The 13,222-nt window shown below is 35.7% G+C and overlaps 1 protein-coding gene across 1 annotated transcript in view; it reads left to right on the plus strand.

Annotated features, from left to right (window-relative positions):
• Positions 1-742: 742 nt before the first annotated feature.
• LOC150099279 (netrin receptor UNC5C-like) overlaps positions 743-13,222 on the plus strand; it is a 189,794-nt gene continuing 177,314 nt past the window's right edge. The window contains exon 1 of the mRNA XM_090404301.1: positions 743-866. Within this exon, the coding sequence (XP_090260427.1) occupies positions 743-866 (124 nt within the window). The remainder of the gene's footprint in view (positions 867-13,222) is intronic.

Genomic DNA, 13,222 nt, shown 5'->3' on the forward strand with positions numbered 1-13,222 from the left:
TAATTACCGTATTTTTTAAAATATCTCCTTCGAGATTATATTTATAATACGATACAAAGATATACAGTGGGTGATCATATTATTAGAGCCACCTCCATAAATTACGGTAAGAATTTTACATTTCAGTCAGTTATAATAAACGAAAACCTGGTTACGCGGAGTTCTTTATATATATATTTTTTTATTAAATAATTATGTTTACTGATTTTAAATATACAGTTGACAATACTGTACTGTTGGTTTCATAACCTGTCATACGGACGTCATTTTGTGTTTAGATTCTCAGCCATCTTGTTCAGTTGCGTTTGTTTATAAGTTATTGAGGTTATTCAAGCGTTTCAATTACTTTTGGAGTGTTCTTATAATATGTTGACGGTAAGTAGTTTATTTAGATAAATTTTGTATAAACCATTTGTATATGGTCTATACAAATCTTGAACAGAGTGTATTTTTACCATGAGCAAGGCCAAAGATCTTTCTCCAATGAAAATTTCATTGGAAAATAAAACGCTCTTAATGAATACTGAACATTTTCAAAGGAAGATAGCATCAATTGCTAATGTTTCACGAGCGTCAGTGGGACGAATAAAAAAAAAAAAAAAAAGATGCAAATATTGAATTGGCACCGAAGCTTCGTTTGAAGAAATGTGGCTGAAAAAAAATTATCATCCCACGGGATGAAAGAAAAATTAGAGATATTTGCGTGGAAAACAGGAAGGCACCTCGGAGGGTTCTTACAAAAATGATGCAGGATGCTACCATTAAGATATCTTCAATGACAGCTCGTCGACGCATTATGGACTTGGGCTTGAACAATGAAGCAGGATCAATACATCAAGGTACTGGAAACCAAGATGCTACCCCAGGTACAGGATTGGTTCCCAAATAACGATTTTACATTCACGCATGATTCTGCTCCTTGCCATAACGCAGAAAAAAAAAAAGTAACAAAATTCCTGAATCACAAAAAATTCAAGGTTCTTGACTGGCCCCGAAATTCACCGGATTTCAACCCCATCGAGAACCTTTGGGAACTGATGAAACGGAAATTTTCCAAGGAACTTGTCACCAGCAAACGCTAATTAATAGAGCGTTTGATTGATGTGTGGCACAGGAATGAATCAATAAAATTAAACTGCGCCAAATGCATAGAAAGTATGCCCAAAAGAATCGAAGCAAGTAATTGCAGCAAAAGGCGGCGTTATCAAATATTAACCTCATAATTATTTCTATAGACATTTTTATTTAATTATATAAGCATACTTTACTTTTTTAAGTGTACCATTAGAGGACTAATTTTAATAAAAACAATTTGATGTAAGAACATTGACAATGTGGTTTTAGAAGAACTATTCAGGATGATACTAAGATATAAAAAAATCTCACGGTTGATTGATATCTTCCATATGGTTATACTATAAAAGCTATATTAATAAAGAAAAGGTGTATTTGAACATCTCTCTAGACCATTTGCAAACACTTTAAAATTATTTAATATTTAAATAGGAAAAAACTAGTATTTTAAATGCAACTATATTTTAAACCAAACTTGTGACAGATCTTTTCCCATCTGCTAAGAATTTTATACATGCGCAGCCATCTTATTCTAATCAGCTGGTATTAGAATACCTACCTACCGATTATAGGGTCAATCTGGTTAATCCATCTGATTTTTAGCCTTCCATGGCCGAAAATCAGGTGGATTAGGTTAGATTTCATGATCATCTTGTATTCCTGGCTATTATTTTATGTATTCATTAATTTTTCTACGGTGTTATGCAAAAGTTAAAATGTACATATCAGCGGCTTTGCTACAAGAGTAAAAAGTCCAAAATTGTCATTCGAAATAGTTGTTATTGCTATATTTGTATTTAAATATAGAACTTATTTTTAAATTCTCTGTGTGATATATAAATTCTGAAACATTTTTTTTTTAACACTTACAAAGAGAAAGAGAGAGAGAGACAGATATACTTCGAAGGGAGAGAAAAAAAAATACACACAAAGACTGGCAGAGTTTTGGAATGGCGCCCACATAAAATAGGTTAATTAGAGTCGAAACTGCTGTAGGGTTAAGAATCACATCGGTTGCAATGGCGCTCACGTATTTAAGAAGTGACTTTTAACTCTAACCTTTAATCTATGAAAGGAGTTGAGACAGACCTCCTGTACATCACGCTAATGCAATGTTTACATTTCCCCCAGGAAGACAAACACCCGGCTGATAAGCACACTATCAGGTCTGTGTTTTATCAGGAACAGAAATATAAACGCGAGTCGGTAAACATCCCTGCCGACCTGAGTGAGACAACATAATAAAGACTCACCTTTGCCAGTGAGACGACATGACTTCCGGTGCTATGAAATAGTATTAAACATTGTTTGATTGTTTGATCAGCCTCGGCAATTATCTTATTGTCATGGCTACGGTTCTAGACCCAGATCGTACTTGCACGTTTTGAGTTGTAGTTACTGTAAACTGTTGAAAGTTACGCGGAAAACGGTTCCATCATGAACGCCTAACAGACACTACTAGGAAACGTCAATACCTGTTCCGTGAGTAAAAGAGCAATTAATTAGCACCCTATACCTCTTGAAGTTTGTTTTTTTTTCTCCCCTCCTCCCTCCTTTAGCTTTTGTTTTTCGATACTTTTCTAATTAGCCTTTTGGCAACACACCAAAGTGTGATCAAGGCAACTGCTTGAAACTCCGATCAGTCTACGTTAATTAATCGTAACTTTTTTCTTTTTACGCTCTTTCTAAGAAAGAGTCCTAAGCAAACCTGTGTAAACAGCTATAAAAGGTAGTTTGCAGGTAATAAGCAATTAATAATACAATTTTTCTCTTCTATTGAAAACTTTGGGTAAAGAAAAGTCCATAACAATTGCATTACTTTGTAATTATTTCAAATGTCTGAGAAATTTCTAGCTTCATTTATAAAATGTAATTAACGAAAACACGACGCCCTGACCATTAACCTTTAAGTAAATATTGTATCTTTTCACAGAGTAAGCGATAATCCATAGCTCAAAGCTTTACTTTCGTCTGCTATATTGACAGGTAAACGCCACCTGCGATTTCATACAAAGAAAAAAGTTTTACAAATTGATTTAAAATACAAAATTAAAATAAACGGCATTATATTAATATAGTAATAATTGAGTGAAGTATTAATATATGCATAAAATATATGAATAAATATAAATAAAAGCAATTAACCTTATTATAATTATAATCAATAAATAAAGTTATCCAATAGCCAACAGATTTGCTTTCGTATGCTATATTGACGCAACGCCACCTGCGATTTCAAACAAAGAAAAAAGTTTTCCAAATTGTTTTTGTTTATGCAATTAAATAAAATACAAAATTAAAATAAAACTGCACATTATATTAATATAACAATGACAATAATTGAGTCATATATTAATATGTGCATAACATGTATAAATAAATATAAATAAAAGCAATTAATTTAATTATAATTATATATAATATAATAAATAAGCTGACTAAAAAAATCGTATGTACTTATATGCATGCACAAAACTTGTTTTCATTTATTTTATGCAATATATATTAGCAACAGCCTTCAAATGTCTTATAGAATATGTTTCAAGATCTCCGATGGAACTCACTTAATCAATTCTGCTTTACAATTCATCACTACTAAGTGTAGGTCTGACCCTAGAGTAGTGGACAAGGGGCTGTTCATGCATTCACTAACCGTACACTTAATGACTTGGCAGGTTTCCTAAATTTGGTGTACTGCTTCTCCAGAAATAGAGCAAAATAAACATCACTTTTCTTTAAAGATATACCAGTTAGACGCTGATGTATACACTTGAATGTCATTAACTTAACATTGTACACGATTCCGTTTTTACTCCATGTATTCGTAAATATTTTGGCAAATTAGAAGTACAGTCAAAATAAGATAAAACAAACCATTTAGATTATAAACACATATAAGGAGTAATCATAGATCTCATTAATTGCAAAAAAAAAAAAAAAAAGTTAGTTTTCTTCGGAAAAAATTAGTAGTGTTATAATACTCTGTTGGTCTGAAGAGAAATTACATAATAATAATAATATTATAGTCCTACCTAAACATTTCCGGAAATCAGTAAGTAGCTGGATCCGTCTCCTAGTCGTCGTCGATACTTGAATTCATAGCCACAGTGATTTTGAACACTCTTCGGGACGAGAGTATCTAATAGCTATATATTTGTCTGAGTTCTAAGCTTTTTTTTTTTTTTTTTTTTGAGTTATGCAGGTAAAAGCTTGATTTTTCCTGAGAAAAAACTCGACTTGCTTGTGCAAGAGAAAACGAACTAACTCGGTAACCTGCTTCAAAGGGTTCTTCTAGTCGGCGACTTTCTTTAAAAAATGCATTATCAAAATGAACAAATTCAATTATTGTGTGTGTGTGTGTGTGTGTGTGTGTGTGTGTGTGTGTGTGTGTGTGTGTGTGTGTGTGTGTGTGTGTGTGTGTCATCATCATCATCAACCATTGTCAATCCACTGCTGGATGAAGGCCTTTTCAAGATTACTCCAAAACTGCCTGTTCATGGCTCTCCTTTCCCATGTCACTCCTGAAATTTGATGATGTCATCAGTAGCTACGTTTTCCTCTCATGGAATCCAATCCAGTACTTCTTTTGTCCATCGTTGATCTTGTCTTCGAGCAATATGCTCAGCCCATTGCTACTTCGGATGCTTCACTCTTCTAATATATATATATATATATATATATATATATATATATATATATATAAAATTCATCAAAGCTTGATTTGCTTCCTCAGTCTTAAGAAAAGGCTGGTTATATTCCACTGATTAGAGCCCTACCCAAGGGCCTATGAGTTGTGGAAATACTTTCTGAAAATGAATGCTGTGCCGAACAAAGCGGCCTTTTGCAGCTGCCCAATTTTTAATCCATCTAACTCGAGTGCTTCTAGATGTTTTTTCAATGTTTTAGGGATGGCGCCTAAAGCACCTATTATTATGGGAACAACTTTCGTTTTCTTTTGCCAGATTCATTCAACTTCGACTTGCAAATCGCGATATTTTGTAATTTTTTCATTTTCTTTGTCGTCAATCCGACTATCTCCTGGTACTGATATTTCGATAAACTTAACACCCTTGTTTTCACTTTTTTCAACCACTGTGATATCGGGTGTATTACATTCCAAGCTTTTGTCAGTTTGGATTTTAAAATCCCAGAATATTTTAGCTTTTTCATTCTCAACCACTTTCTGGTGAACTTTATACTTCCAATAGTCTTTAGATACATTAAACCCATAATTTTTACATAAATGCCAGTGGATTATCTTAGCTACGTTATCATGCCTTTTACGGTACTCAATTTGTGCGATTTTGCTGCATCCACTTATAATGTGGTCTACCGTTTCTTCCTTTTCTTTGCACAATCTGCATTTATTGTCTTCTTGAATTTTTTGTATTTTTGCCTTCATAACGTTGGTTTTAATGGTCTGTTCTTGTGCTGCAAAAATTACCGATTCTGTTTCTTTCTTTAGTGCTCCATTTCTCAACCATTGCCAGGTGAAGTTGCTGTCAGTCTTGTCCTCTATGCTGTGAAGGTATTTTCCATCTTTCAGTTCTCACTTTTACTTGGTTGTTTTGTATTCCAGTTTTGTCTCCATGGGTTTAAATAAACCCTCTTTCCTTACCGCAATTAGAAATTTTTCCGTTGTTTGCTGCAGATAATCATTCAAATTTCGCTTTCTTCTTCAATAACTTGCTTCACTTGTAATAATCCTCTACCTCTTTTTTTTGCGTGATAGATAGAGTCTATCAATGTCACTGCGAGGATTGAGGGCATGGTGCACTGTCATTAATTTTCGAGTTTTTTGATCTAAATCTTTCATCTCTGTCCATTCAACAATGCCTGCTGAATATCTCAGAACAGGTATGGCCCAGGTATTAATTGCTTTTATCACATTTCCAGCATTAAGCATTGACTTAAGGAGTTTTCTTAGTCGTCTTATGTATTCAACTCTAGTTCTTTCTTTGATCTTATTGTGCAGAATTTGTGATGCTTCTAAAATTCCCAAATATTTGTAGCTATCTTCGAATTTTATTGCACTGATTATTTAACCATTGAGCCATATATATATATATATATATATATATATATATATATATATATATATATATATATATATATATATATATATATATATATATATATATATATATATATATATATATATATATATATATATACGGGAAAAAGAATAGAAAAATTATATAGGAAGAATGCAGGATAACAGATGGGCAAAGAAAGAAAAGAGAAACTGCTGGATCCAAACGGAAAGAGAAGTAGAGGAATACCCAGGAGAAGATGGCGGGATGCTAGGCTTAACAGCGAAGTATATATTTGTTCAACTCCAAGTCCTCAGTAAATGCACATTGAATGAACATCATATTTTGTTGCATTTCATTAAAACTGCTGTGGAAATATCAAACACTTAAGCGTAATTTCTATTATACACAAGAACTTGAAGTATGTCTCAGAATGGAGTCCACCTCATTTGGAAAGAATGTGTAACTGCACTGATTACTATGGATTTGTGTTATCAGTCAAGTCTTTTGACGAAACCATCTTTAGAACCACCTGTATTCTTCGGTGCACAATCGAATAAATGCTCTTCGTTTGGAAAGACCCCGGTTCGAATCCCGTCTAGAACGAAGAACTTTTTTTTTAAGGGTTTTTGAATTGAAGGTGAGTTAAAAAATCTTATACTTAAGTGGAAGGATTTTATTCTTGCAACTTCTGTTCCAGAAAATCAGACAAACGAGCCTGATTTGTATGAACCTTGGCTGTAACGCTAAACGATCCCAAGCAACTTAGAAACAAAAGATTATCGTGAAGATGCTGAACAAAGATGATTTTAGAACTTAAAAATGTTCGAATTTCCAACAGGATGCAGTATGTGTAATCCCACGGTCCCTATCCAGTTCTGATGAGGGGGACGCCTTATCGGTAAGGGTTCTGACCCCGACAAGAATTTCATTAAACCTGTCCACACACTCCCACTAAGAGGGGGGGGGATTATAGATGATTGTTAACACTGTCATCTCTGCATGCCGCTCTTTCCCCTGTTTCCTTTAGGGGAAAAGGAGGTCGTAAAATTTCGTTAAACGTGCAGTTTTTAAAAGAACCGTAACAATAAAACGTTAATATATTTTGTTTTGTACGGCATTTGGTCTATGACTTATTTATACGAAGTGTTATGAGAAGTTTATTCCGATGGGAGTCGATTAAGACCTCTACTGTGGGACAACATTTTTCGATGGACCTACATAGAATTATTATTATTGTTATTATTTTTATTTATTTATTTTTTAACGACAGGATCGATAGCTACGTTTGTGAAATCTAGAATTCCACTTACCAAACCTTGCACTATTCGCTGAGAGATGAGATGAGACAGCGTGTATAAGACGCATTTAGATACTAGAAGATTTTTCTAAGATATCCTGCAAATCCTAGTGGAGAATGCAGGAATGAATAGTCGACAGGAATACACACACACACACACACACACACACACACACACACACACACACACACACACACACACACACACACACACACACACACTGCTTCGAGTGGGTTACGCACAAATTATGTCTTAAATAATGCTTCGCAGTCTAGTGTTTATTTTCGCACTCGGGCTGCTGTTGATTTTTTTTTTTTTTTTTTTTTTCATGGTCGCAGATTCGTTGTCAGACTTAATGTTATTTTAGTGCCTGGAGAACAGTGAACCCTCAGGCCCACATAGCACAAATTTCTTATATCTCTTTTTAAAGAGAAGTTCATCTACCTCTCGAGACGTTAAGTCTATACAGCAAAAATTTGGAAAATTTTCCCAATTATTTTAAATTATGCTTAAGATTTCACCAAAGGAATTGGGGGGGGGGGTGGTATAAAGAAACAGAACACTTACCTCCTCTTCCCTCTTTCCCTCGTGGTCGATTACAGAGAATGCAGCCTACCTGGAAGATGAGAAAGAAGATCGACAAAGTGGTAAGACACATTTCTTGCTGTAACCCTGGTTACCAATGGTCAACAAACGATGGTGCTTCTCCCTGAAGGTTAAGGACCGTGTAGGTGAAACACTCGGCACCTGGATTCAAACATCTATCGGTAGCAATCCTGGCGTTGCAGTGGCAAATCAACTCCTACACTTCACAGATGACAGCAATCTTCATAGTCAGTCGCTGTACTGCATAACTGATTGATGTGTTTCAGACTTCGTTGAAGATATCCGACACGCTTGTCAAGAAACTTATACGCCCGTAAAAACCACGTCGACACCTCACTCCAGGAGCGCCACCGCTTGCTTTCGTCAGATCTTAAATTTGGTCGATCGGGTTTTAAAGTCCTCCGAGAGTCGAACCAACTTGTGCGAGCGGCTCGCGGGTGTCTCGTGAAAGAAATTTCGTTTCCGTTTCTTCACTGTCCAACGCCATCAACATATTTTCCTGACACCAGCTCTCTCTCTCTCTCTCTTTCTCTCTCTCTCTCTCCTCCGATCTTTCCAATTCACGGCCGTAGGGCCGCCTCGCACGTTCTTCGTAACTGGAGCACCTCGTGCTTGCTGGGAGTAAGCTAACCGTTTGTTACAACTGTTCTAATTGGTCAGCTGCGAAGCCTCTTTTTAGTGGTCTAAAGATAAAGTGACATCGCAACTCCGAATACACCTGCCACGTGTAGTTACCGAAGCTCCTTGAACTGGTGTCGGCTGATAAATTCTCCTACACTCGCTTCCCGCTCATTTATCACCCACGACATCGCAAAAGGTTTTTTTTTTTTTTTAAGTTTATTATTTTTTTTCTGCAACCTCGCAATTCTTCCTGGTGCAAGAGGTGAAATTAAAGTAACTTTTTGATAGACCTCAGAGCTGATTTCTAACATGAACGCAATGCAAAACAATCTTTTGTTATTTTCCTGTTTAGTCTTTCTCTTTTTCTTTTTTGAAACTTTTACTTCTTTATTTATTTTTTCTTTTTTTTTTTTTTAAATTTTCTCTCCCGCTGTCTTCATTCTTGAACTTCCCTCCTTTCGAAACCTGGCTTATTTATCAGTAAAAATTAATGACGGTAGTCGATATTGCTACACTTGCGACATCTACTGGAATTTTACTACTACTATTTGATAGAATAAATTCCTGTGCTTTTCATTGTTAATAGTAAGCATACATCTGTAAGCAAACTACTCAGTATACGCATGCGTACTTGGAAATGTACTGTCAGAGAACAACTCAATGGTTGAAAAAAAGAAAAAAAAGAATTCAAATGTATTTAATTCAAGTCCGTATTCGCTTTACATGCATTTAATTAACGACTTAGTAGTCCGTTAATTAAAAGGCTTTTTAAATCACAGAATGTTCGCTGTATTTTTTTTTTTTTTTTTTTTTTTGGTAACATGTATTATTAAATCGTCTGCTGCTATTTACTTCTTACAAAATGAGGGTTAGAAACATCTGTCTTCCAGAGGCAAAGATTTTCAGTTTACTCTAAAATCAACAGACTTAACGCGTGATTTAAAAAAAAATACGGAAATGGCTTTATTATGTACATTTAACAACAAGACTTAATGTGGATGGATCTCAGTACTCCACGAGAGGTGGGTGGAAGAAGGAGATTGCATTTCTTGATTCATAACTAGAAAATGAATAATTTTCCCCCAAAAAAGAAAAAAAAGTATTCTATGCTATAATTTCTCTGCATCAGTTGCGCATATAAAAAATAATTTTCCTATCGATGTTTCTGACTGCATAAACCTATTACACATTCAGATATAAACAATATCAATGATACCTAACCTCTGGCACGCGTTTCAAATGAGTGATGCGCGAGACAGTATTTGTTGGCACGCGAGATCATGTCTTAAAAGAGAGTATGATGTGCTTTACTGTAGTTAGCGTTTATAAACAAAAAACTGATTTGACAACAATGCGCCTAATACTGTAAAATCTTCACTTCTCTATAAACGTTTTTGTAACAGAAAAAAAAAACACAAACTTTATTATACATAACTTGTGTTGCGTGTACATCAAATTTAATTTTTTTTTTTTTTTTTTTTTTTTTTTTAAATTCCTTGCTTCTCAAAATACGAAATCTTTAAGCGACTCTCGTATTATTCACCGTTCAATATTTTAGCGTGCAGGATCAAACTTGATGGCGTTAACCGTGACAGAATGCGGGAGAAGTCCATTGAAATCTGAAGTGGCAACTGAAATTCATCTCATCTAGGGGTGTTTGTCAGCTCGCTTTTGTATTGTCACTTTCATTTTGGAAAAGAATTACTCACAACTTTTGAAAGCGATGCTATTTTACAGACAAGTGAACGCAATTTTAGAAAAAGTCTCTGTGGGAATGCACAGTTTATAGAATAGCCGAGAGATTTCGCTAAATTTCGATACAGACCTGATTTCACATTGGCGTTGCGTTATAGTCCGGTTTCAAATCTTCGAAATAGTCCGTGCAATTCGAGTTTATGGTTTGTTTTATGTTTCGTCGCAAGTCAAATAAAGTAGGCCTAACTTATTCGTCAAATAGTTTACGGAAAGGCTGTACTGGACTAGTCTGCAGGGTTTGATTTAGCTTCATCGAAAAAAATAAAGCAGATCGGGCCATTTTGACAGTAGGGTTTCATATAAATTTAGTTTTTGAAATGAAAATTAACTTTGTCATTTATTTTTCCACCAGCAACTTAGTCTAGATTTAAATAGGACTTAAATTTTTTTTAAACCTGAATTTAAATTATCTGAATGTATTCTTCAACTGAAAGTATTATGTTCGTATAAAATATCTGGGTAAAATAACGTTTTCTTTTTAGGTTTTGAAATATTGAATTTGTTTAATTTCAAATACGTAATTGATAATACACAGTTGTTCCATTTCTGATATTTCAAAGCAATTTTGAAAATCAAGTATTTATATATTTCTCTCAGAAATGCAACTTGGATACCCCTGATACGTCGCCCACCCTCCCACCAAGCTATCACTGACGCAGGGTGATGATCGCTCTGAATCCTAGGTCCTATGGCACGTGAAGTACGACCATCCACGGCATAAATCTGATTATCTTCCTACCTATTAAGCTGATATCTTTGTGTCTGTTGTTCGCGTACCGCTGGAGAAGTGTCTTTGATTTTTATCACCCTCTGCCTCATAAGTTGTGGTTTTAGGAAGTGTCCAGTAGAACGACAACAGGCTCTCACCCCCCCCCATTCCCAATTAATCAGTTAGTACACGTGACATCGTTCTCTGTGAAACGTTCATCCCTCGTGACATCATTTTCTGCGTTCTCACAGGATTATAACGGAGGTGTGCCTTCACAGCCCTCACAAGCTGTCGTGTCCTAACGCAGAGTGCTCGACCTGTTCTTTGGGGGTCAGATACGTCTTCTGTATCGTTATAACGGTTAATATTCCGATACACAAACATCCTACTGATCCCGAGTGTTTTTAACGTATTGAAAACAACAGATGGCTGCATTCCAACCTCGTGAAATGCATGTTTTTATAATCTCCCACCGCACGTTATCCCGTACAGCTAGACAACTCTTTCTCTATATCTACCGCGAGAGAGTTGTCTCACTTATAATTACTATATCTTATATAGTAATTCATAATCAGGCAATTTTGTTTTGTTTAATTTTTTTCTACTACAAATGCTCCGATCGAAACCAATATTAAGATGACTTGGCAAATATTAATGTCTAAAATATTAACTTTCATTAATCTCTGTCCAGACAATGAGGAATTAATACCATCTGTTAAAACATTGCACTATTTTACCATCGAGAACAGAGTTCTATCTGTCTATATGTTCACTGGGCATCTACAGATACCGTATAATCACTCCAATTCTCAGTGAATGTGCCACACCAGGCTTCGCGATGTAGTCTTGTTGTTTGCTTTTCTGGCAGCTTCAACTCTCTGAAGATCAGTCACTCCACACACGCCATCCATCCATCTCATTGATGGCCTACCCCTGCTTCTTTTTCCAGGAACTTTACCTTCTATTACTGTTCTGAGAAGTCCTCCTTCCATCCTTTCAATGTGTCCAAAATATTTTAACTTTCTTCTGTCAATATCCTTAAGGAGCCTTAAAGTTCTACTGATCTTTTCTAACACCCATTCATTTGTACGCCTTTCAGTATATGATATCCTCAACGCCTTCTGTAACACCACATCTCAAAAGCAGATATCCGTTTCTTATCTGACTTCTTTAGGTTCCAAGTCTCGCATCCATAAGTCGCTGTTGGAAAAACAACTGCATCCAAAATCCTCAAGTTTGTTCCCATGGAGATAGATCCATCCTTCCAGATTTTAGACAAGTCTCAGGCTGTTTTTTTTTTTTTTTTTTACCCATTCCTAACTTTCTTCTGATGAGAACAGAGTTATTGCTGTATAATTTCGACAAGTTTTGTCTTCCTTTTTGTCCCTCTAGTGATCCGATTAAAGCAGCAAGTAGGATGACTCAACCACATTTTTCCACGGATTCCAAATATCAAATTCGAGTAAAATCTCTATTTAGCTAGTGTTCCGGAATAATTTGCACCCTTACTTATAGGAAAAATGAATCTTATAGGTGCTTACTTGTTTTTCAAGACAAATCTAGAATTTTTGACCGTGAAGGAATGAGCTTATCATCTAACGATAAGCCTTGACGATACAATAGGGCGTGTTTCTTCATACGAGCATGAAGGAGCAAGGAGAGGGTAGAAAAGCCAGCTGACACAAGCAGGGCCGTCACCAGATTAGATCGCGCCCTGAGGCAAACAATTAAATATCGTCCCTAATGGATTATACACCCCCTGTCCAAAAAGAAACCGAACTTTTCGAAAACTAGTGGCGCCACCTGTTGTATCTTTTTGTTGTCGAAAACGGCAACCTTCATTAGTGTTGTGTCAACTGTTTATGACATTTGTTTTATCAGAAGCCGGGTTATAGTGTCAAGAATGACAGTGCGTTTTGACGGACGGTCGGTCATCACGATATTCATGCCGTACGCGAGGAATTGTCGCTATCAATCGCTTCAAAACTTCGAGATAAAACTCACCATTGACCGTTTGGCCAGGCGGAACGAATTCCGTGTAGATAATGTCCTTGGAATTGTAGAACAAATCAGCGTTGTCTTTACTTTTGACTTCCCCAAGCGACATTTTTTCGGAAGCCCCT

This window comes from Typopeltis vanoorti, chromosome 14, assembly GCF_054136105.1.
Source record: "Typopeltis vanoorti isolate ZY-2024b chromosome 14, IOZ_Tvanoo_1.0, whole genome shotgun sequence".
NCBI lineage: Eukaryota > Metazoa > Arthropoda > Arachnida > Uropygi > Thelyphonidae > Typopeltis > Typopeltis vanoorti.